At 37.8% G+C, this 25,290-nt stretch overlaps 1 protein-coding gene across 1 annotated transcript in view; it reads right to left on the bottom strand.

Moving 5' to 3' along the window:
- LOC109080795 (ephrin type-A receptor 7-like) overlaps positions 1-22,775 on the bottom strand; it is a 57,568-nt gene extending 34,793 nt beyond the window's left edge. The window contains exons 1-4 of the mRNA XM_042755892.1: positions 22,626-22,775; positions 21,182-21,246; positions 19,027-19,696; positions 5,675-5,830 (exon numbers count right to left, since the gene is read on the bottom strand). Coding sequence (XP_042611826.1) covers positions 5,675-5,830; positions 19,027-19,696; positions 21,182-21,246; positions 22,626-22,719 — 985 coding nt within the window. The 5' untranslated portion in view covers positions 22,720-22,775. The remainder of the gene's footprint in view (positions 1-5,674; positions 5,831-19,026; positions 19,697-21,181; positions 21,247-22,625) is intronic.
- Positions 22,776-25,290: the final 2,515 nt, after the last annotated feature.

The following is a 25,290-nucleotide window of genomic DNA, read 5'->3' on the forward strand; positions in this document are numbered from 1 at the left end:
TGCATATTGCAAAGGCATAATGTACTTTGTTTTAATTATTATGATTAAAACAGTACAATTTATTTATTTGTATACATTGAATCATAATAGAACATTTGACATTCATGAAACAATTTTCTTCTAATTTTCTTTTCTTTTTTTGGAGTACAGGGTGAAAACAATGAGTATAGAGTAAAAACGGCTGAAGCAAGACCTTCCTATTGAGTGTACATCTGGTGTCTGGAGAGTCATGTAGTCATCTTTTTTTTCGTACACTATTGAGAGCGTCATCGTCTGCTGGTTAACAACAAAATGCTGTCCGAGTTTACTGCTCTTATTTGCTCTTTCACACACAAGTGCATATGTGTTTCAATATATGTAATCTGTCACCTCCTCCGCAGTCTGCTTTAAAACTGATTCTGCAGGGACACTGGAGGAAGTCTGGGGGAAACTGGGACAAAAATCTGCCACAGACAGCTTGATTCTCTACACCACAAACCAAACTATTCTTTTAATGGGTATAGAGTTTGCTTAAAGCCCGGGAACACTCTTTTACAGTTCTTTTTTGCTTTTTTTTAGAGTATGTTTTTAAACCCACACTTTATAGATTATTTAACCTGAAACCTCTCACAGTCTTTTCACGGAGCATCTGATGAAGATTTTAAACAAAGCGGCTAACTTCTATTTTTTCCTGTGTTTTCAGTACAGTTGTTCACGGAAAGGGCCGTGCCATTTGAATGATTTTTTCCACAACGGTCTATTGTTGTGGTATAATCTATTTCGGATAAACCCGCCCTTAAATGGCATGTAAAAAACAAAAAATGTGAATGATTGCTTTATATGCAGGTCTTTCCTTGTCCAAGTAGGCAGTTCTTGGCCAGAATGAGCTGCAATGTGAACCAAACTTTAAGCCTTTAGTCAAAAGTCTGGCAGATTAGCTTCTAACAGTGATTTTTAATAACAAAGGAGCTGAATATCCTTTAAATCCAAAAAATGTGATAATGTGTAAAAAATAAATAAAATAAAATCATCTTTGAGATCTGAAAATGTAGTCAAGATTCTTACCCTTGCTGTTTTCCTGCGAGAGAATGTTAATTAGGTCAACCTGCTGATTTTTTGTGTATGTGTATGTATGTGTGTGTGTGTGTGTGTGTGTGTGTGTGTGTGTGTGTGTGTGTGTGTGCGTGCGTGTGTGCATGTGTGTGAAGCCTGAAGTCTCAGGCCAAGCAGCACTGGAGCTTAGCTCAGGAATCCAGTTGTTATCTGCACAGCTCTTGGCTGTCTTAGTGGTACTCCTCCTAGTAAAGGAGAATTCCCCCCAAAATCATGTTATTTACACCCAATCAATCAAATCCAAAAATTTAATACATAACTTTTTTCTATAGAACACAGAAGGTGAATTTTAGAAATATCATATTTTCAATTTAATTAAAGTTAATGGATTTCATGTAACATTTTTGTTGACTATATAGTAGTATATTGACTATAAAGTAATTGACTAGTCAATTTTGAAGTAAATAATGACTTAAATTTTGGTCTGCTTTTTAAACAAAAGATAAAAGTATATATTTTCCGTTCAAATGATATTGTAATGTTTTTGTTTGTTAGTTTGTTTGTTTGTTTGTTTGCATTTATTTGATCAAAAATACAGTAAAAACAGCAATACTGTGAAATATTACTTCAGTTTAAAATAATTGTTCTATTTGAATATATTGTGCAATGTAATTTAATTGTAATGGAAACAGCTATTACTTCAGTCTTCAGTGTCACACAATCCTTCAGAAATCATTCTAATATAGTGGTTTGCTGCTCAAGCAACATGTTTTATTATTAGCAATGTTAAAAGCAGTTCTGCTTAATATTTTTGTGGAAATCGGGATCTTTTTTTCAGGTTACTTTGATGAATATACTGTTCAAAATAACAGCATTTATTTAAAATACATACATTATATTATATTTTTATATTATATATTAGGGTTAGTAAATGAGAATTTTAATTTTACTAATGAGGGACTATCCCTTTAAGACTCACCACTCTAATGAGGGTCCCAGAGGGCCGCTACTTGTGAACCGTGTTTAAACTGTCTAGCCACTAATCCTTAATCTATAAACATGGTACCTGAACTTTGACCTCACTAGTACCAAGCACCAAGGATTGAGGGAAGGATCTGGAGAGAGATGGTCGAGAGAGGCTGGTTTTATTACTGTACTCCTGTCCCTTAGCAACTGTGGGAAAAAGAAAGTCTCACCCTCAGGGACACGTCAACGAAGAGAGGTGATGGTTCCATGGGGTTGAAGAGAGCTGAAAAGAGAGTATGTAGGTTATGCGCTCTCGCTTTATCTCTTTCTCTTACTTACTTTCTCACTTTTTTAATGTCTCCCGCTCTCCTTTTTCCTCTTTTTCTCTCTGTCACAAAGTCCCACCCTCCTACCGCCCATTCCAGACCTTTGCTAGTCCCAATACCACGCGCAGCTGTCGAGTGATTGATGTCATCTCTGAAAGCTGTCAAGAACTCCCTTCTTTCATTCTATCTAAAAAAAAAAAAAAAGATCTTGTATGCAGCAGGTATAGCCCATTTATCTTGACACCTCACAGGTTGTGGTAAACTGGGTGAATTTATGCTATGCCATTGGCATTATTTTGTGCTGTAGCTAAAAATCTCAAATAAGTGAATATTTCAGATAAACTTTGTGCTATTTATCTTTTTTCTTCTTCTTCCTTTCAACAATGACAGACCTTTCTTCAAGTGAATATTAATTCCTTTCACTCTGGAAATCTGAATTTCATTAAGGCCGCTCTTAATCCGCGTTCTGAGGAGCTGAGTGCGTATTGACAGAGCTTAAGATCCGGTAGGTTTACACCTCGCTCATTTAAAAAGCTGTCCATCAGGGTGTTTATTCAGCGAATGTAAATTCACCCCCAATTACCATTCAGTTCCATGCGGCTTTAAATCCCTCTCAAAAAAAGAAAAACTCTTCAGCCCAGACAATTCAGATGGTCACAATAACTTAATCCTGAGATAATTAAGACAAGTCTGGTGAGGACAGTATGCTCAACACTTCAAAAGAGATACGGTTTATGTTTGTTAAAAGTTTTTTGTTTCACCCCATTGATTTGCATTTTTTCCCCTCCTTTCACATCCTTATTATCTCAAACTCCTGCCACATCCATTATGACTCACTGTGATTTAGAATCCTCCCTTAATTCTTTGTGTATCTTTGTGGATTTCTTCTTTAACATTATATATTTAACGCTGCATGGTATCGTCTTCATATATTACTGTCGTTCTACACTACTTACCAAAAGTTTGGTAAAAATGTTTAAATGTTACTACATTTATTTGATCAAAAATACAGTAAAACTGTGAAATAATATTACAAAAAATAAATATTTTTCTGTTTGAATATATTTTAAAATCTAATTTATTCCTGTGATTGCTAAGCTGAATTTTCAGCAGCTATTACTTCAATTTTTAGTGTCACGTGATCATTCAGAAATCATTCACATAATGCTGATTTAGTGCTCAACAAACATTTGTGTTCTCTGTGAAAAAAAGTGTTAATTTCTCTCTCTCAAAAAAAAATAAATAAAATAAAACTGAGGTGTGTATCATCTCTGTAGTATCTCTCATGCATCATGCATACTTATGCTTCACCTTTAAGGACCTGTGTCATCTTCATAACTGCATTTCCACGTTGAACAACTCGCATGACTTCCACATTAATTTTCCCTCTGGAAGCCATAGAGAGAAACTAGATGACTCTTAATGCCTGCATTCTGTGTGCATTTTTCAGCAACGTTTTCATGCCCAGACAGAGTAACAACAGCCAGACCGTGGTCAGGCGAGTAACAGATCTGATGTGTATTGGGAGGGAAAGAGAAAGCGGAATGAGAGTAATTGTGTGGTGAATTCGAGGCCTGTGTTTTCTCTGTTCTCTGACTGAGAGGGGCAATGGGCAACAATTAGACTATCATGTTTTAGTGTGATCATCTCTTTTGGAAGATAGTGGTGAGACGAATGTTGGGGAGTTACTGTAATGGAATTAAGAAGAAAGAAGAAATGAGGGTGGATACAGAGTGGAAAATACTGTAGAGGTAAAGTGTAGTTGAATGATTAATGCATGACATATGTGTCATCTGCACATTTGCCCTGATCCACAACAGCACAGCTAGGGTCAAATATGTTTCTCTCATCTACACAAATTCATTAGTCATTCTCTGTTGCCTATTGTAGCATCATAGCACAATTAACCAAATTAAAATCATCACCATATGCCTTTGTGTTATGGTTAAAATACAAAAGGGATTCCGTATGTGACTCAGGATAGATAATAATAATAATAATAATAATAAATAGACAATATTATATGACAATAATATAATATACCAATAATTATATAATTGTAAAAAGTAACTGTTGGCAAGAGTAATTTCTATAGGCAGCAGAGTGTGGGCAACATACTGTATAACTTACTTCTTTGTCAAAAGCACTTGTTAGTTTGTAATTTTTGTTTCAATGTAATTTTATGGCGTTTTGTTCACACTGCAGCTCAATCACAAAGCACTAATCCTTGCTTTAATGCACTCTCTCTATTTTCAAATATCATACAGCACTAATCCTTGCTTTAATGCACTCTCTCTATCTTTTTGTCTTCAGGAAGTGAAGCACATCCTGGGATCCTACCTGATTGAACCTGTCCTTGAGCATATTTCCAGGCAGATCGACTCGCCCTGAACTCCCTACCCGCCTCTCTTCACCCTTGTCTGTCTGGCCTGTGTAAATAAGTCATCAATGGCTGTGGAATAGCTGTGCTACTCAAAAAAGAGAGATGGCCGAGGAGAGGAAAGAAGAGGACAGGTGGTTATTAGAAGGGAGGGGAGAGGAAAGAACTGCTGAGACATGCTTCCGTTCATTCTGACTGTAATTACCGGAATCATTATGCCTATTCAAACTGAATCCAAACACCTGCCTACTCAGATTTTTGAGCTAAGTTGATTTTATTATTAAAAAATTAAAATCATGTTACACAAAAATTGTAAGACTTGGATTATCATGTCTGATACTTAAATTAAGTAAAAACTACTTAGCAGTTAAAACATGTTGTTTTTTTTTCTCTCCTTATTTTGCCTTGGTGCCAAGTGTGCCAGGACTGCCACAGTGCAACTCAAAATGAAAGTGACGTGATGTGTGGCCAAGTATGGTATCCCATACTCAGAATTTGTGCTCTGCATTTAACCCATCCAAGTGCACACACTTGAGCAGTGAGTAGTGAACAAACACACACACTGAACACACACCCGGAGCAGTGGGCAGCCATTTTTGCTGTGGCGCCCGGGGAGCAGTTGGGGGTTCGATGCCTTGCTCAAGGGTCTCGGTTTATTCGTGTTATTGAGGGTGGAAGAGAGCGCTGGTCATTCACTCTCTCCACCTACAATCCCTGCCGGTCCCGAGACTCAAACCCATGACCTTTGGGTTACAAGTCAGACTCTCTAAACATTAGGCCATGACTGCCCCTAAAATACAGAGGTGTATGGTGCCTCTGGTAATTAAAATCTCATCTGACATGAAACAGACAATTGCTTAGGAGTGGGAATGAGATACACCAGTTTGCAGATATAAATATATAATACATATATATATAACGGAAGGAAAGAAAAGGAAGATGACCAGAGATTCACAAACAGCTCACTCACTAGTGCAGGCGACTGAAGGGGGGTCGGAGAGGGCTCTGTAATAGCCGTCTTCACAGTCACATCTCCATGAGCCCTCTCTGTCATTATAACTGTGCGCGGGACAACGGGAACACTGAAGATCCTGAGATGAAGACTTGTAGAATCCACGACCACAGGCTGTATGGTGATGGAGAAAAAGAGAGAGAGAATCAGCATGTGTTCATATCTAGTGTTTGGATCAGACTGCCCCTTAAGCACTCTCATAAAAACGAAATAGAACAAAAAAATTAAAATAAAATCAATTTAAGCGTGATTTAAACCCGGATAATTGTAACCACTCTAAGTTCATCTGCCTTGGGAAAGTTAGCGTGTCTCCAACATAGTGATAACACTTGTTGCCTTCTCTAGTGCAGCTCAACCAGGTCTCGTCCCATTCAACGATATTTGTGATATCACAAATCCTGTAAAATCTTTGTTGTAGTCCAAATGAGTCGTTCGCTGTAGTTTTTGAAAAGAGATTTCTGTTAAATAAAATATCTCCTTTTGAATTGGACTGTGAGTTTTGTAACTTTGCAGATCTTTTTTATACTTAAACAGCAACATTACAGACTAACTAAAGTTAAAAAAGTGAAAAAGCATAATAGCACCCCTTTAAGACAAAAGTCAATACATAAATACAAATAAATAAATAATGCATAATTAAGAAATATAAAAGGATCAATCTCTGAGCACTATCATTTTCTGCTGGACCATTAACAACACTGAGTCACTCATATGTGGCATCAATTAGGGGTCTAATATTCCTGATCACCCCAAAAGGACTAGCTTGCCTGCCGTCACAACACCTCTAGAAATGTCCTAGAGGCAAGGTTACTGTGGAAAATAGGAAACTTAAATGGATTATTTCAGTATTTCTCCTTTTATGAGGGGAAAAAAGGACATCCCACAGGCAGCCAGGGATCAGAGACAAAGCAGAAATTAGGGCCAGATCGCTTTAGGCTATGCACAAGAATCACCCTCACACGTTCCAATGACAACGAGTCATTTACTCCCACACTGCATTTCATATGCCCATATGGGCTGAATTGCCAATGAAGCGCCATCATCATGTATTACTATTTGCATTATAATTAGACAACATTAAATACCTAACAAAATGATTTTTCCCCTTTATTCAGTTTTTCATGACTTTATAATTCATCACTACACACTTTGGTGTTAATTAACCTTCCAAAAAAAAAAAAAAAACTGCAGAGAACAAGTGTGGGGTGATTCCACGGGCTGAGGTATTTTCCTGGTTCACATCAGTAAGCAAAGAGAAATAAGCTATTTTCGGTTTGGCCTTTTGGTCGGCACTGCTGAGAGCCACTAATCCACACTTAGCAGCTGTTTGCTTAAAACCCCCTTCAGCCTAAAGAGAGAATTGGGCCCACATGATTTTTCTTAAACCCCAACCACGCCCGCATCCCCTGGATAAATATTACTTTGTTCACAGCTATGCATTTTAATGATTATTACCAGGGACACAACACTACTGATTCCAATTCCAAACCCAGTTTTTAGATCTGAGTAGTTGCATTATTGTTTCAAGGCCTGCAAAAATGGGAGAAAAAATACTGCAGCTTTCCGTGACAAGACTAAAATGGAGGTAGCGCAGGAGGTCAGATGAATGAACAATGAATTCCTCATTTTAAACACCACCTAGTTGAGATGGGGGTGGCTGAGGAATACCATATCCCCATTTCCAGCTTCATGAAAGCCCTGTCACTGTGTATTTAGCTCAGAAGCATGGCATAGTGTGGCCGTGCAACGTAAAGGACAAGAGCCTTCTGAGGCTGAGAAGTGGAGGGAAGGGATGTGATCTTATCTAGGATCTTTCTCAACCAGTAAGGACTTGTAATTGAAAGCAGCTAGTCTAGTTCTTGTTGTAAGGAGGTGGTGCTGGCAAAGTGTACCATGAAATAGCCATGGTTTAATGGTATATGGGTATTTTTCCATTTAGGATTCATTTAATTAATTGTCTTGACTTATTTTTCATTGTGTAAATGAGGTCATTACAAAAAAACATACCCAACAGTGTGTGTATAGTCAAAACATGTTAAGTTTCCTTTCCATTTATCTCTGAACAAGAGATTTCAAACCATTTGAAAGGAGAGGAAAGAAGGATAGGGAAAATTAACAGGAGAAGGAACAGGAAAATTAAATGTTGAATACAGGAGGGAAAGGAAGGGAAAGAAAAGTAAAATAATCTGTAAAAGGGAAGGCAAGAGGAAAAGGAAAAAGACAGTTACAGAAACTGGAAATGCCAGCAAAATGAACAAGAAAAGTAACAGGAAAAGGACATGTAAGGAAGATAAACAAGAGAAAGAACAAAAAGTAGGTAAAATGACAAAACAGAAGAGAAGATGGACAGGGAAGGAATTAAAAGAAAAAGAATAAAAAAAGAGAAACAGGACAGTTAAGGGAAGGGAAGAAGAAAAGGAAAGGGAAGGAATGAAAAGGTAGAAAGAAACCATTTTCCTGGTAGGTTGGTGTGTCTGTTAGTTTTAGTTTTCAGCTCTGAGCCAGTCTGTATGGGGAAAAGATCCCGCCTGAGCTAGAAAGCTCAAAACCTGGCTGCAGACACTCAATGGCTCTCTCGTGAACACACTAAGATTAGTGCCATCGCAAATCACCAAAACAGGAGGACTCTCAACTGCCGACTCAACTGGCTTTTTACATCTCTGACGGTTTATTTTTACATACCAGCAATCAGTATATCATTATCACTAAGAATAACAAGTACAACTAACCCTTATACACAATAAACAAACAACCAAACAACAAATCAAACCAAAAATCAAATGTAGCGCTGACATGTGGGCCTGCCTGAGAACCTGTCTCCACTCCACCTCTCTGGATTTACTATGAGTGACATTCACAAACACAGCCATTTCTGGGGCCCAAATTCCTGTCCTCCCAACACAGACGTGCAGATACTGTCACTGAACTAGTCAAAGAAACACACTACCATTGTGCTAACGCAGTAACCCGCCACTGCAGAGATAAATGATAGCTTTGTTTTCTCCTTCCTGACAGCTTTATTTCTATGGGAGAAAAAGATGAGGCTTGCCCAATTATGCCTTCTTCTACCATGCTGCATAATGCCTGCTAGCATGTAATCATGACTGAATTAGCGCTACACGACCCCGTGTGCCAGCGGCTCTTGAGAGCATGGTAACCGATCTATGAAACTGACACTGAGACGATATCCTCCACTTAACTGCCCATTTCGGTTCTGAATTGAAAACATGTCCTGCCAACATAAACGCTTGGCTGCTAAATTGTGAAGCAGAAAGGAAAAACACTATAGCTTAGGCGGGTTTAAAAAGTTAGTTGAAGGACTTGGTAAGCACAGGCTTATTCGAGCTGTCACTAGCATGAAGGCGTGCTAATGGAATGTGCCTGTTGACATGGGCACGCAGAGCAGGCAACAGCAACCTCATTTACTGCACAAAGAAATTAGTCGGCCCCTTAGAAACACAGGTTGAGGTTAAACAGAACAACAGAGAAAGAGATTAAAACAGCCTGACAGTCGTCCCAGAGTCTTTAGCAGGTGGCGGGTGCCAGCATCTGTAATTTACCATTCAGTGGTCAAGCCCTCTGCTTCAGCTAAAGGGGAAAAAACAAGTCTCTCAGCGTTCCTTACATGGCACTGATAATGCAGAAAGACTTTGCCACTATAGTATTTCAATCTCTTATACAAGCCAGTCACACAAAAAGCATGTCTAGACATTTGTAACGAGACTTCTGAAGGGTTTAGATACTGATTTCCTCAAAATCAGCTTTAATGCGAATTTTGGCCTTTGCAGCAACGAATCTCTCCGCCTTTTTAAAGACTTATTCAAGAGATGTAATAGCAACCCAGAGGTAAAATTCAAGACAATGTCCAGCTGAACTGCACAGACTGCTGACTTGTCTAAAATTAGCGTTCTGAATACAACAGTTCTCCCTCTAGGGAGGTTGAGGAAATGTCCTAATCACAGGCTTTCCTAAAGCAAGTGCTGGTTTTTCTCTTGGTCTTGTGCTGTCAGTTGTTTTCTCTTGATGGCTTTCTTTCGATGGATTTCCTAAAAACCTCTGTACTGCCCTTTTTAGACCTCAGTATATTATTTTCTGATCTCAGGCTATGTTCAGAATGAAACAGTAGTTTGCTACTTACAGGATACTGCATAGTACACACTTTCATGACTATGTTTCTTAACACACTTAAGTACACTTTTAAAACATAGTGCACTTTGTAAAAGTCAGTAGTTTTTCTCATTTTAAGTTTTACTTTATGTAACATGTAGTTTAGTGCAGTTTAGTGTCGCAGTTAGCAAGTATATTAAAGTGTATTATATCTAAAATATATTATATTAATTCCATAATAAGTAGGAATTTTTTAATAGTATGTGAAATAGTATCTGTATTATTTACCTGTAAATGTTTCAAGTATTATGCCACCTTATTGTCACATTACCTCATCTTATCACATGAGTGACATCCTGCTAACATCTAGGAAATAAAACACTATAACATAACTAAACAGCAAAAACAAAATCTAATTTTGAGTGGAAAAGGTCTAAACGTTTGAAATTTAAATAAATAATGAGTTAAAAAGAAATACATCTAATTAAATTCCATCACACTGGTAACAGAAGGTCAAGTCAAGCTCATTGCATTGTGGGATACAGTATTTCATGCAGCGTGCTCTGTAGTATACTGCACATTTAGGCAAATGTAGTAGGTTATCTGTATATTTCATGTATAGAACATTTTCATACTGTGCACAGGACACAAATAACATTTCTGCATTATATAGCGAGGAGCATGCTAGTATGTGATCACACTACATGGAAAGGTTTCGAAATACAGATTATCCTCTCACATCTATGTGAGTCATAAAAACTATATTACATTAATTATACAGAAACTTTTCTCTGCTTCATGCTGTAAAAAGAGTAAATAAACTAGATTAGCAATATATTTTAACTCTTGAATAGTGCACTTTTTGGCTATGAAAAGAAGTAGTTATCAATAGATACTATTATTTCCACCCCTGATGAAAGCACTCTGAGAGAAACTAAAGCCTTTCAAACTCTCAGCCCTTGTGTGGCAAGCATTTTAATCTTTTCCCCTAAGAGGGCTAGAAATCTACCCAACTGCAGGAAACAGGCTGAGAGTACAAAGGAAAGGGGAAGAATCAAAAGGCAGCAAGAAAGCAACCAAGATGGGGTCTGGTTTTGGCCCTGCAGCCTTTGCATGTCTCCTACAACTGCTAGACTGAGACTGGGAACTGTAACAGTTACAGAAAAAAAAAGATGAAAGTTGGATTAGAGGGTTGTGAAAATGTCAGATTAAAATGTTAAAAGATGGATCTTGTTCGGAGCTATTCGCACAGTGCCCCACGCATTACCGGGAGCGAACAGGTTGGATTAGGGGTGTGTTCCTTTACATGCAGACAAGAATCTCATTCATGGCAGCTACCTGTGTGGAGGAGAGATAAGTAGCTTTCCATCAGAAACAAAGAGAAGATTAGCATTTTCTTTCACTGTGCTGAAGGACACACCAGGATGTCCTCTGAAGCCCTGAGAGAGGAACAAGAAAGACTTGTGCAGAAAGAACAGATCAAAGCCTGTCAGAGTCCTCTCCTAAATATAGTTAAAATGTTAGCATCATGAATCGTGCCAAAAAACAGCTGATCGCTTGAAAAAGTCACTTCAGTGCCAGACACACTCATTTTAAAAATAGACTAAATGATTTCTAGAAAAATAGGTCTATGAATGAAACACTGATAAAAAACGTAAATGTGAAAAAATGTGAAAGGGTTAAAGGGGGGGGGGGTAAAAACAAACACTGAGGAAAAAGTTTTTTCTGGCACAAACCTTCAGGAAAAGCAGCTGTTAAAATCATTTGCATGCCGCTAAGCTAAATACATTTGACAACATATTTAATTGTCTCTTTTGTGCACAACACAATGGCACAACAATGCTTATCTTTTACATGTATATTTTAAACAGAATAGAGTAGGAACATTATATCTCTGCAATTACTGCTGAATGCATTATGCTTTGACAGTCACATTTGTGTTGGCTGGAGGTGGACATTGTCGCTGCCAATAAGAGATCTTTCAACTTGCTCCTCATTTTTCATGTGAGGCAGAATGCAAAAAAATGTGATTCGAAATACGGTCTGAATGGACATAAAATTATGGCAAAATACTGTAAGAAGGAATCTGTAAAATGTTATTGCTGTTAAACAGACCAAAAAAGGGAGAGATCCATTTCAGTTAAATACAACAGCTCAACTCATCCCTATAGCATCTGCCCAGATGGCTTTCCTGGCATATGATATGTTCTGTGATAGCGGAAAAGAAGGAAACATGAAATGTCACTTTTAAAGTGAAAAGAAGTGCTTTTAGAACAAAGCAGCCTTTTAGGAAATAAGGTTTTGGGCTTTCACCAGAATTTAAAATGCCTCAGGTGAAATGCTTCCTTCCAAGTGTAAATGCTGGTTGCTTGTTTGCAGCTTGTTGCAAAATAGAAAATGTAAGCACATCCTGAGGCAACTGCACTTCTCATTCTACGTCATTCGTCCTGATTTATTGCATTGATTAGCAAATGGAAAACAAAGAGGATTTTAGCATTAAAGAAATGGCAACACACATCATTAGCAGAACTTTCAGAATCTGAAATTGGATTAGATTCATTCAGATTGACGAAAATGAGTGTAAACGTATTAATTGTTAGCTTCCAGCAATTATATTGACACTTTCGATGACTCTGCAGCTTTGACAGCGGTGACAAAGTGAATTGCTAAATGGGGAATCGGCAGAGGTCCCTCATTACGAAGCCAAACACAGCGGTGACCTGTCCGAACCTGCATGGATGCACACCCATTTGAACAAACGCACATCCACGCACACCCAAAGCCACCCACGCTCACTCTAATGCCCACCTCAATCCCTGCCTACAGACTAAATGATACAGCACTCAATCATGTCCCAGCATCACCGCTGGTGATCCATGAAAAACTAACGTGCGGCACACATTTCTATCTTCCAATAATCATCTCCTCAGACAAATGATCGTTTCATGTAGTCGTGATTACTATGCCGCTCGTAGCTGTCCCCACAAAAGTAGAAAAACAGCATTACTTTCTAATTTTATTGATTCTTCTTTGGCACAATGTGTTCACTTAGAGTTACATTCAGTAATAACTTGGCTAAAGGACAGCGCTCTGTGTGTGTGACATTTCTCCTCCTTAATCTCATTTTATGAGCAGGAGAGAATTTAGTCTGCTTCTCATTAACAAACAGCATCTCGGCCCCAGCAGAGGACCGCGAATGTGGAACAACTTTGAATGGGAATTTGGAAAGTTTCAATAACCATGCTATTTTTTTAAACATTGATCTCAGAGGATTCGATTGTAAAAGTACACTGTAACTTCCAAAAAACGTCAAATTAGTGATGCCTTTTATGCAAATACAGTTTATTTTAAAATTTCTCATTAATTTAATCCTTTTCCATGAGTGCTTCTGTTAATCAAATTGCAGTTATACCCGGTAATAAATAATTATATAAGTACAAATAAAAATAATCATTTCAGTTAATTTAAAACTTAAATGTTAAATTTATATATATATATATATATATATATATATATATATATATAGTTTTACATTTAACATTTTTTAATATTTACTTTGGTATTATATAATAATATATATTCTAAAACATTTCTTCAATGTACTGTGTACAAAGTTTTACATATTAAATTCGATTCACCCAACAGCCTTAAAATTCTGTAACCTTTAGTCTCATATTCACAAAACATCAGATAACAAATAACCAGCCATTTTCTGTTTTAAGATTAAGTACACAAACTCAGCTTTGCTTTTGCATGGGCCTTCATGATTCACCAGCGTTGAAAACATGTTATTTCTGTTATGTTTAATGCAAAACTTCAGTTCACCACAATGAAGCTGAACATGACTCAGTCAGCAAAGAAATATTTTTTTTTTTTGACTCAGCAGGGAAATGCAGCATTAGATCAAACGCACATATTTTTACAGCGAGAACAAAAACGTTGAAGCGATGTGAAATATGCCGAGGTGAATAGCCAGGAATCTTTGTCATTTTGCTATAATGTTGTGATTTCCGTGGTGTCACCGGGGTCGCTCACGGGCTGGGAATGGGGTCAGTGAATATTAACTTCATTTACACATGGTTGCAAACAGAGCAGCTTGCACAATGCAGGCCTGCTTGCTCTGCTTAGTAACGTGAGCAGCCGAGCTGACAGGTGACTGCCAGGCTGGAAGATGGATGAGCTAAGCAGTTGACCCTTGGCTTGCCTGAGGACCCAGCTCTATGGCTTCTTTCCCCTCTGAACAAAGACCCCCTACCAGCAACCACTCTTTCGTTGCAATTCCAGCAGCACTAACAGGTCCCGACATCTCCATCAACCCTTGCATGCACATACACACACACGAAAATAGATTTTGATAGGCTTAGTCTTTTTAGCCCAACACACCCAAGCAAACGCTCTTTTATGCATGCATACACCCTATGGTAGGCTTACCCCCTTTAGCTGCCTAAACGCTGGCACACACACTTCTCTTTTCGAATTGCGCTCTGCTCATCCGTACTAATGGATGCAATTGGACAAGTGGACCCTGTGTTAAAAGCAACAAAGCAGCCATGTGCATGTATGTGTGTGTGTGTTCAGAGGAGCTTTGGCCCGAGGCGACCGGGTGAAAGTGATATGTGACCAGGTTGAAGGCCTTAACACTCAGTGAGCATCAGGGAGGGTCTGTTGTCAGAGTGACTCTCCTCTGGGAGAGCAGCAGAGCAGGAGACTCAGCAGCTCAATCTCTCCCTAAGAGCAAAATCAATAACTTATTACATAACTGAACACTTTTCTCCTTTACAGAGAGAGGCAGAGAGAGAAGGAAGGAAGGAAGTCTTGTTCTAGTATGAAAATGTCCTTTTTTACTGTGCTAATATCACAACCAGGACTCCTGAAAATGACAAGGGAGCCACTGGCTCCAATAATGGATCATTAGGTATCTTTGTTGACAAATTACAAAATTGCTCGATATAGATGGTTGTTCAGAAGTGCTGTTGTCAATGCTCATGTTTAATCACAATTATCTGCTGTGGTCTGGATCCAAGGAGACACAAATTTATGCTTTACAATTGTTAGACTATCAGTTAGTGTACAACAGTTGCAAAAAAAACTGTGTATTCAACTCACTTGATTCAAATCAACCTTGTATTCTCTATGCTAGACAATAACCAATATTTCTTTTGTAACAGAATAACATTTTACAAAAAAAATAAAATAAAAATTAATATGTATCTTTATTAAGTATTATTCATTTGTTTAAATATTAAACTATAATTAATCAGATAAAATCAAAAAATGACTCGGATGACTTGGATTGATTAAAAAAAAGAAAGAACCAGTTCAAAAGAGTAATTTGCTCCAGAATAGGAAATTACAGAACAGTGTTTTTTTTTCATGCTTTTTTTGTTTGCAAATGGTGTGAATGCCATCTCAGTGACTACATTTTATTTATTTAAATTATTTATTTGTTTGTTTGTTATTATATATTATTATTTAATATAATTATTTTTAGAAGAATCTACAGAGAATCTAGTGAATAGTGCTTTAATTATGAATGACAGTTTGTTAACCATTTTGCATTTTAATTAAGAACTTTTTTGATCCAATGAAACAACAGGAAATGTGATTGCGAACATGAAGCTAATACATGACAGCACAACACAATAAAACACAACACAATAACAGCTCAACTCGTGCAAAAACAAAAAATAACTCAAAAAACCGCGAGCAAAAAATCATGCAATGCTCCGGGAGCACGCCGCTCTTCTCCAAGACCCTGGCCAGGCGAGAAGGCCATTATCCATCAGCAGATGATTCTAACCCTGACAGCTTCAGACCCATTGGCCTTCCCCGAGGAACTTGCCTCAGTTTGAATAATTAAGCCCACTTACAGTTCTCTAACGGATGACCATTTGTAGCCTTTACTTTCACACCTTATCAATCACATGTGTGTCAGGGCTTTATACAATCTGCCCGCCCCCAGCTCCTGATAATCATTTGAAATGCAAAGCACGATCTTGCTCTTGCGTCCCTCCACCCCAGCTACTTCTGCAGCTTGTCTACACAACTAGTGCCCTCCTTCTGTGTTCTGGCAATCCATCAGGCTTTGACTAACTTCTGTCCAACTATTTGACATCTGGGAGATGGATGGTGTCAGCGCCTGCCATTGCCAGTACCTCCTCCTGTTAGCACGTTAGCCAACACTAGCTTGTTTTTCCCTTTAGAATAATAAACAAAGACTTGCCTTGTAAATAACGCAAACTGTAAGAGTAGGTCAACTATCGGTTAATATTTGGCATTTCTTTAGACGAGATACGGTTATTAATGTGACGTGATGTGACTGAGCAACATACATTCCACTGATTGTTCGCAAAAGCTTTACGAAAACAAAGAGATCAATGTCTGTCTACAAGGACTCCTTTTCTGCTTCCAAAGGACTTAGTGTCTCCATTTTCTCCGAGTAACCACTGTTGAACAGAGCTTCGCAAATGAATAGACGCTATTTTGCTTGAGCTCTATGCAAATAAACTCTGGCATGCTGCTGAACACTTCAAATTGCTTTTTTTCCAACACTCATAATACTAATTCTTTTTACTGTGTTGAGCGGATCTCTGGAAAAGCATGAAGGAATGAAGACACAAGTGCCACAAAATAAGTATAAAAAAAAAAAGTAATGAGATGAAAAAAAAGAAATTTAATTAACAAAAAACCTTCATTACAAACCTTCATGACTAACACAAAATCTTTATAAACACAAAAGTTTATAATAAGAATTTAAATTTTTCAAAATAGCTTATTTTGTGCTCTACAGATCAAAGAAAATAATTGATGACAAAATTTTCATTTTAGGGTGAACTATCCCTTTAAGAGTTGACTGTTCACAAAAGACAGTTTTAGAGGTTTTTAAAAAGGTTGACATTTTAAAAGTTGGTGGCATCCCAAACATACGGCACTTATGGCTCAAGACTCGTCACAACAGTCAAAACCATCTGCTTAACTTGTGTTCATGTAAACAAACACTTAAAATACTGTGCCAATGGATGCAAAAGTGTGTTGTGCGAATGCCCACTTAAAGGAAGAGGAAGGAAAAAAGGAGGTAGAAATGAAAGACACACAATCCTCCATCAGGCATCTGATGAATGAGATGGTCAAAACACATTTTCATAGCCCTCCTTAGGTTTCCCCACTCAATTTTTAATGCAAGACATTTTAGACTTTATCCCGTATGCATGAGCGTCTATTTGTGTGCATATCCCTATATAAATAGTGCAGATTTTATAACAGAACACGATAAGGTGGTGTAAAAACAGGAGCTTTTGAAGGCATCAGGGTCACAGTACCTTGGCCGAGCTCCTGAGGGAAGAAAGAGAAAGAAAAGATAAAGATAAAGAAAAAGACAGACAGAGAGCTGCAACATGAGCTGTATACTCTTGGAAAGATCAGTCCTCCATATTAAAAAGATCCCTGTCACTCACAGGCCTTCAGCCCCAGATACCGTGCACTGCATTGCTGTTTTCTCTGACAGAAGGGGAAAACACACCAGTATTTTTCAGTCTGGTTGGTGCCCAGGGGGAAACTCTGAACAGGCAATTTAATATCGGGAGGATCGCTAAGAGGAAGTGCTGATGCTGCAGTCTCATGCTCATTTTATTTAGATTAACTACAGCGGTAATATCACAGCCACTTATGCCAGGAGCGACACACAACTCATAAAGTGACAATGGACGGGGTCAGGAATCTAAATGGGTGACAGGGTTTGTTTGTTGCCGGCTTGCCGAGAAACAGGCAACATTGTTTTTGTGGAATGTAAGATGGCTACGTGAACAGCGATTAATTCTCTGGAAAAGCATTCGAGACCTTTCTGAGAGTTCGGCGTTGCTTCAAACCGCATGCAAATTTCACTTTTATTTATTTATTTTTTACTTTGAGTGAGTAAAAATTCTTGAATGTTTAAAAAAGGGTGGAATTGTAAAAAAAAAAAAAAAGACATAAAACGCATCCTTTTATTATGCTTTATGTGTGCCAAATAGCCCATATTACACCAAAGCACCATCAGCTTTCTCCTTTGCTCCCTTTCTGGCTTTTGAAATGGCTTTTTAGCTTTGCAACAACCTCTCAGCGTGAAGCAGCCTTGCCCATTTTAGCATTTGATAACATAATAGTGTTCTGAAGCACCCTTTACATGATAACTTAATAAAGCAGAGGTGTATGTGTACCACATAAAAGCTATCCAAACCTTCCAGAGATATCTGATAAATCATTACTGCTCTGCACACTTGATAATCTATAGAGGTGGAGGTGACCCAGATCGGCAGAAAAAAGGATGGACAGCCCACACCCCCAGAAAAAAAAGGATGGACAGCCACTTAAACCCACACAAAACCAAGAGCTCATATCCCTCAGATCCTAATCATGTGTCATATGACTGCCAAAAAACAACGCTTAGCACCATTAGTGACAGTGATGGCACCTAGAGTGTTTAAGTGTTAATTGCAGAGTATATCAGAGGCAACTGTAATTCCGTTTCCGGTTTAGACACTTCCTAAATAACCCCGGGCCTTGGCTGTTTGTTTCTTCTTTTTGTTTGGGGTCATTTGAAAGGTCCGGAAGAAAACTGGGCGACGGGCTGAACCTCCTCCGGACACAGTATCGTTTTGCGAGCGAATGGTTTTGATCATTTAATTCTGCCAAATGGAAAGAGAACAAAAGAGAAGAAGAAAGAGAGCAGGCTGTTTGTGAGAACTAGGCTGGAGTGCTAGTTATCATTTAATTCCAATGTCAACGTGCATAACGCTATAAATTAAGAGCCCGCAAATCAAATGACTAACAGGGATTCCAATTATTGTGCCAAGGATTTTTGCTCCCGCATTTAATCCATCATTATTATCTCCGCCCAATAAGCATGTTCTTTTTTTTTACTCTGCTTTTTATTTTATGAATCGTTCGTCGTCTGCTTTGTATTTTTCAGCATGGTTTGTTTTGTTATTGCATTGCTTTGCTGTAATTCGGATGAATTACCTTGCTTTGGGATAATTCTATGCTTAGGCACTCAGTCAAACAATTGGAACAAGAATTGTCTTGGTAAATGGACACATAAGCGAGTCTTACACATAATAATAACTTATTAATTGCTTCATTGTCCTTTCTTCTGTCTCACATAAGGTTAATCAGCGGTGCTCTAATACATGCCTACAGATGTGTGCAAATGAAAATAAAGTACTCACGTTCACATGCATCTCCCTTCTGGTGAAATCCAGCTTTGCATATACATTTCCCAATGGGTACAAGCCACTCTCCTTCTGCGCTGCAGTGCATTTTGGGAGAGTTGTCGGCCTCCTCCTCTGCGTCATTGACGCATGTGCCCTCCACTTCCACCAGCGATGAAAACTCAGATCCTGTCACTGTATCCTGGAATGTGGCCAGGTTCTCAATAATCGACCAACACTTCTTGTAATACACTTTGACGGAGACCAAAGCGATGCAGGCACCTACATCCTGAAAGGCCAGGTAGAAGCCTCGGCGGGAGAGGGGCCCGATTATACGCACCTCCGTGTTAAGCTTCATCTTTCTTTCCCCCAGGTCACCCTGAGTGAAACTCTCGTCCGCAGCTATAGTGTCAATTTTCACATACTGACTCTCCCTTATATTCCTGCCCACCTCCACATCGGTTTCCTGGTAGTACAAGTTGAACGTCTCCTTGCAAGAGCCTACCACCCCTGGAAGGCTGTTACAATCCCTCAAGGTAAACTTCAGCTCCACAAAAATCCTCTGGGCATCGCCCTTCTCAATCCAGTTAGTCCGTAGCCAATTGTTCTGATTTGGCTCCATAACCTGGCAGACCTGGTATGTGCGAATGGGTGTGTAGTTTTCATCTAAGCCGCTGATCTCTTCCCACTGAGAAAAAAGCAAAATGCAGTTAATCATCATTATATCATGTGCTTTACTAAAATGCTCAGAACTAACCGCAGGAGAGAATACTACAGCATGTTAAAACTGGCCTCTGTGTGAACAAATGCACAAACGCTCCTCGATTAACAAGATCTACATGAATTCATCTGCAGCCAGGTGCTTAATTTATTTACATATTTTGCATAAACTGAGAATTTGAAATTCTTGTTGAGACTATTAACCTAAAACATTCATTTTTTTGTGATCTACAATTATATGCGCAGTTCTAATAATTGTTATCTGTCAATCAGTGCAAACACTTATATAGTAAGTACATTAAAAAATAAACAAATAAAAAATTCCTTGTGACCAACAGTAACAATGTACAGTGCCAATCAAAATGTTTTCAAATTCCACTATAAAATATTTTGTAAAATATATATAAAAAAAAAGTGTGACATCAAAATTAACTGTTTTTTTAATTCAGTCAAAAAACATTATTTAATATGTACAAGACTTGACTACTGTGGGCTACACCGGCAAAAGTAATTTTCTGGCTTCTTTCAAACTACTTGGGACGCTTAAATTCCATGTATGCCGGACATTTATAGGTTGTGTGTCTTTTACTATTTGTTTTAACTCATTAAAAAGTTTGTAATTTATACAAACACACAAAAAAATAATTTTCTGGGCTTCTTTCAAACAACTCGGGATGCTTAAATTCCATGTATGCTGGACACTTATTGGTTGTGTGTCTTTTATTATTTGTTTTAACCAATTAAAAAAGTTTGTAATTTATACAAACACACAATATTACTTGCTTTGACTACACTGACGAAGTTTAAATATGCAAGTTTAAAATAAAAGTGAGCAGAACTGACAGAAATTATGACAAGTTAAATTAATAAAAACCAAATGTGTTGTTACAAAAGATGAAAACATGTTTAAAGTCTAAATAAGATTGGATGCACTCAAATCACATGACTAACAACATAAAATCTGCATTCTAAACTTTTTAATGTGTTGTTGGATTTTTTTAGTTATGACTTTTAAAAGTTATTTTGTGCACTAATAAATTGTTAAAAATGCCTAAGACTTATAAAAAAAAGAACAAAACATAATTAAGAAAAACAGCAAGTTAATACATAAAGTTCACTTTGTTGGCCTTAGTTGAACGACTCTAAAACAAACGCGTCTGTATTTTACACGCCTTCCTTAAAACTTTTATTTAAAAAACTAGTTTAGGATCGACAAACAACTTTTATAAGGAAACGAAACCACCTTTTGTAATAAAGTAAAACCAAAATACCCATTATTTAGCTTTTCAGAAACAAGCCTCACAATTGGAAAAAGAACAACACATACCACACCACATCATTTTAGGTTGGCACACAAAATGCTACGAGCAGTAAGCGCATTACAGAAGAGGTGAAAATCATAAATGTATTGCTGTAAAGTAAAAAAAAAAAAATGTAAAGTTTTCCAGCTTACCCCGCTTGGAGGAGACGATATCCATTCCAGCTCTGTCTGCTGCGCCTTTGAATCCAGCAGGATCACTGCCGACGACACATAAAGCGCACACTTACAATAATGCATCTTTAATTGTGATTAATGTCTGGCACACATCTCGCTCATATTCCAGAAGCATTTTTACATCGCGAGCGAGCGCAGATACAAACCAAATGCGAGAGACCGCGCGAGTTTGACCCATTTTCAGCAGACAGCGGTGGAGATTGATGGCAATAAGCACCTCGCGCATCTGAAACCTGTGCGACACCTGTTCATGAGTCAATATAACCGACGGGCACGCTTTTCGCTTGAGGTGTAACTAGATCGAGAAATCGGTAAAGTTCCTTCGTTTGAACCGCTGAATATTACGCGGATACGCACGCGAGCGCACAGAACGACTTCTTCGCGTGCAAAATTAATCGCTGTTTTGTTATTTAAATACATTTCGTTGAAGCGTTATCTGGTTTTTGTGTGGTCATATGACTAAATGGAGCTGGTTAAATAATAAAATAAATAATTTGATGAAATATTGTAATTAAAAACTCTCAAAAATAAATAAACCAATAACAGAACCATAACAAACAGTCATAAGATCAACTGGACCTATAGTATTTATATAAACCTCTAAGTGAACTACAACAAACAGTCATAAGATCAACTGGACCTATAGTATTTATACCACATACAGATTTGATCCTTTAATTTCATATTTCAGCAAGGAGGCACGATACTTCGGCTCAGGCTATATGTAGCTAATATATATTTTATGTTGATGTGTGATATACATACTTGCAGTGCAGACATGTATGGTAGAAACGCACTGCTCTTTATACTAAATCTGTACTCGATAACTTGGTAAGCTAATACAGAAGCACTTCTATTGCTTAATGATTGCATTAGATTTTCATCCCGGACAGCTCATTTACTACTACTAACTGATGGTGATCCCATGAGTAGGCTATTTTAAAATAATAAACGTGATACATGTTGCAGTCAAGTTGCAGAATTGACTTAACGGTTGGTTAACAAGGCACTCAAGCGATCTTTTCAAGTTTGGTGTTGCTGTTGTCTCTTTGCAGTAAAAAGGAATGCACGTAGGCTAATGTTTTAAGATAAAACGAGAACGTAATAACGAGGAGATGGGGGGGCTAAAAAGAGTTAAGCTTAACCGGATAAACTGTGTCTATTATGTTTAGTGTGCAGTTATAAATCACTCGTCTTCGTGTGTGATTAGCGAAAGTCTGTGCGTCAAGGAAATACACACTCATGATATCAAACACAGTCAGGCGTGTTTCGTTGTCTTATGTGATAATAATAAAAAAATATTGTTTTTCAGACTGTCGATACTGTATCTGTACTAACTACTGATTTGCTCGTTCTCGCGCTCGCGCTGTCAGGATGCAATGAAGGAAACTTTAGCACTCACCCTCTCTTGTGTTCTGTGCTATTCCAGTGTTCACATAAAAACATAAATGAAGGCAAAATATAGTCCACAAACACGTAACTGAGGTGCAAACCATGGTGCAGTTGAAATTTTGGCTAAACAGTGTGCGCTTTTTCCAACGCGCGCGTTCCCTTCCCATTGACGACGCTCCGGCAACCAGCTCTGTGTGAATAAAACAGCCGTCTCTCACTCAAATAGCATCGGCAGCTGGGAGGCGGGGCTTAGGGCATTCAGCGTGTCACTCATCTTGACTGACAGAGCGCACACCCACATTTGGCGCGCGAAAGGCTGTCGGGGTAAAAAATCGCGGACGAATCATCTTGATGCGAAGGCGGATCCTCAGTTTTAGTCAAAAAACCGACCGTGTGGATTCACAAACTTTATGATTAAATACTTTGTTAGACAATGTATAAAATCTTTTATATTACGAAAAATAGATTATATTCTAATGTTCGGCTCGAAATACTGTACTGGAAATTATGCCTAAATTAACCGCTATGGGTTAAATGAAAAGTGAAAACAGTATGTAGGCTATATCAAAAAACAAACTTTGAGAACTGGTGAGATTACCTTTCCTTGCAAAACACCACTTGCACGAAGCCTACTCTATCAAGATAAGACTTGAACCTTGGTAGGGCACAGCCAAGCTGTCACGACATCCGAGGAAGTTTTATATTTTTCCAAGTCATTGAAGAGCATTGCATCATCAGCAGACAAATCCTTAGCAATCTCATCATGGTGCCTGTGTCTTGGCAGCTGTTTTTTGAAACGCATAGCCTACTCATAGCTTTTGCAATGTCAAGACTTTGTTTTAGTCACTAACCTAACAGCACATTGCAGTTTAAGTTTCAGCAATAAAAACTCTAAAAAAAAATTTAGAGGCCAAATCAAGCTGAAATAGCTTCTCTATTTATTGAAGTACAAATTTCCTGAGAATTTACATCCCAAAAGAAAAAAGAAATGTTAGAACAGATTAGTTTTGCTTTTATGTTTGCTTGTATCTCTAGACACTCACTATTAAGGATTTGAACTAATAAGTTGACAAAACCAGGCTTTGTGTATAAATGTAGCCTACTCCAAAGGGACAAACGTCAAGTTAAAAAATAATGATCAAATTTACAATTTAGTACAATTCTTGAACTATTTGTTTCCTGTACCGTATATATGTGTTTTCCATTGCAGAGGAGTAAAATTAAGTTAAAAACAAATACAGAAATTAAGAAATACGTAGCAATATACAATTAGATAGGATTAAGTTAGTATAGTATTCAGTATTCATTAGGTTCAATTAGTATTTGTGTTATTAAGTAATTTAATTACTTTATAAATTTTTATTTATGCATGCATGCATACAAGTTTAGGGCCTCATATTCCATGACATTTGGGCCTGATAGACAAGGATTTTTTCACAAGTGTTATTTCCTTGTCAAATATACACATGTGTTTTCTGAAAATAAAAGTGAAACTGTGAAGGGGAAGGAGGTCTACATTGACAGACAAACACAGATAAACATTGACTACTGTGTTTTTTTAGAAGGTCACCTAATGAAGGAAAGTGCCCTGCTGAATGGGCAATGGGTGTGGATGCATTGATTCATTATATGCATTACTGCTCAAGAAATGTTCACTGTGAAGATTGAGCTGCTGGGGTTTTAAAGTGGCGCCATGGATCGAGAATAAACACAAAACACAATTAAGAAGTGTAAAGTTAATTTCCTGCTGCTCAGAATGACTTGCCAAATCACTGATAAAGTAAACTGCAATGAAAGTGAACCTCATTACCACCGTGAAGGTATAATGCATTTGTTACAGGTCACTTATGAATCTCCATTTCCTAGAATGAGGTAAAAACACTGTAATTAATGCCACACAAATATTGATTAATAACTCTATGCATCTCAAATGAAGTGAGGTAGACCAAGGACTCATTTCAAGGTTTATTTACCTCTGTTTTCTTATTTTTTTTTATTTTATTTTTTTTGTTGTTGTTTTTGTTTGGTTTTTTGGCCTTTTATTATGCAAATGATTCTAATCCTCTTATACCCTTGATGCACGCTCCTGTGTAGCACATTTCAAGGGGGGGATGTTTGCATATTATTGGTTTATTAAACTAGCTTCAATTAGTAATGTTTTTGGATGGACATAATTTTATTAGCCTATATCTTAAAATAGTCAAAATCAGGCCCACCATGAGTGTGAAGATGACAAAAATATTCCAGCATTTTTATTGGCTCATATGAATATCATCATCTGAGCTGGATTGAAAACCCAGAGCCATAGTAATGCATGGTATGAATTCCATGGTTTAAAATATTTATAATTAACAAAATGTTATTTATTAACATTCTCCATTCAGCTGAGTTCTCGAGTGATCGCCGCGAAGCTTTCCCAGGTTTGTTACTGTACTGCGTTGTACTTTCCTCATTTTAGGAAAAAAAAAAAAATCCCCAAATCTTCACATTGCAACTCAGCATAAGCATTTACACGCAGCCACATTAGTGAAGTCCTCCTCCTTCATCGCTAATGTTGCCATGCTCCATCACTTAATTGAGTTCTTTTGTTTGAATTGGGAAGTTCCACTGTATTAGTCATGTGGTAGATGGAATGGTTTGTGTTGGTGGAGCGACGTTATAACCTTGACTCCACA

This window comes from Cyprinus carpio, unplaced genomic scaffold, assembly GCF_018340385.1.
Source record: "Cyprinus carpio isolate SPL01 unplaced genomic scaffold, ASM1834038v1 S000006753, whole genome shotgun sequence".
NCBI lineage: Eukaryota > Metazoa > Chordata > Actinopteri > Cypriniformes > Cyprinidae > Cyprinus > Cyprinus carpio.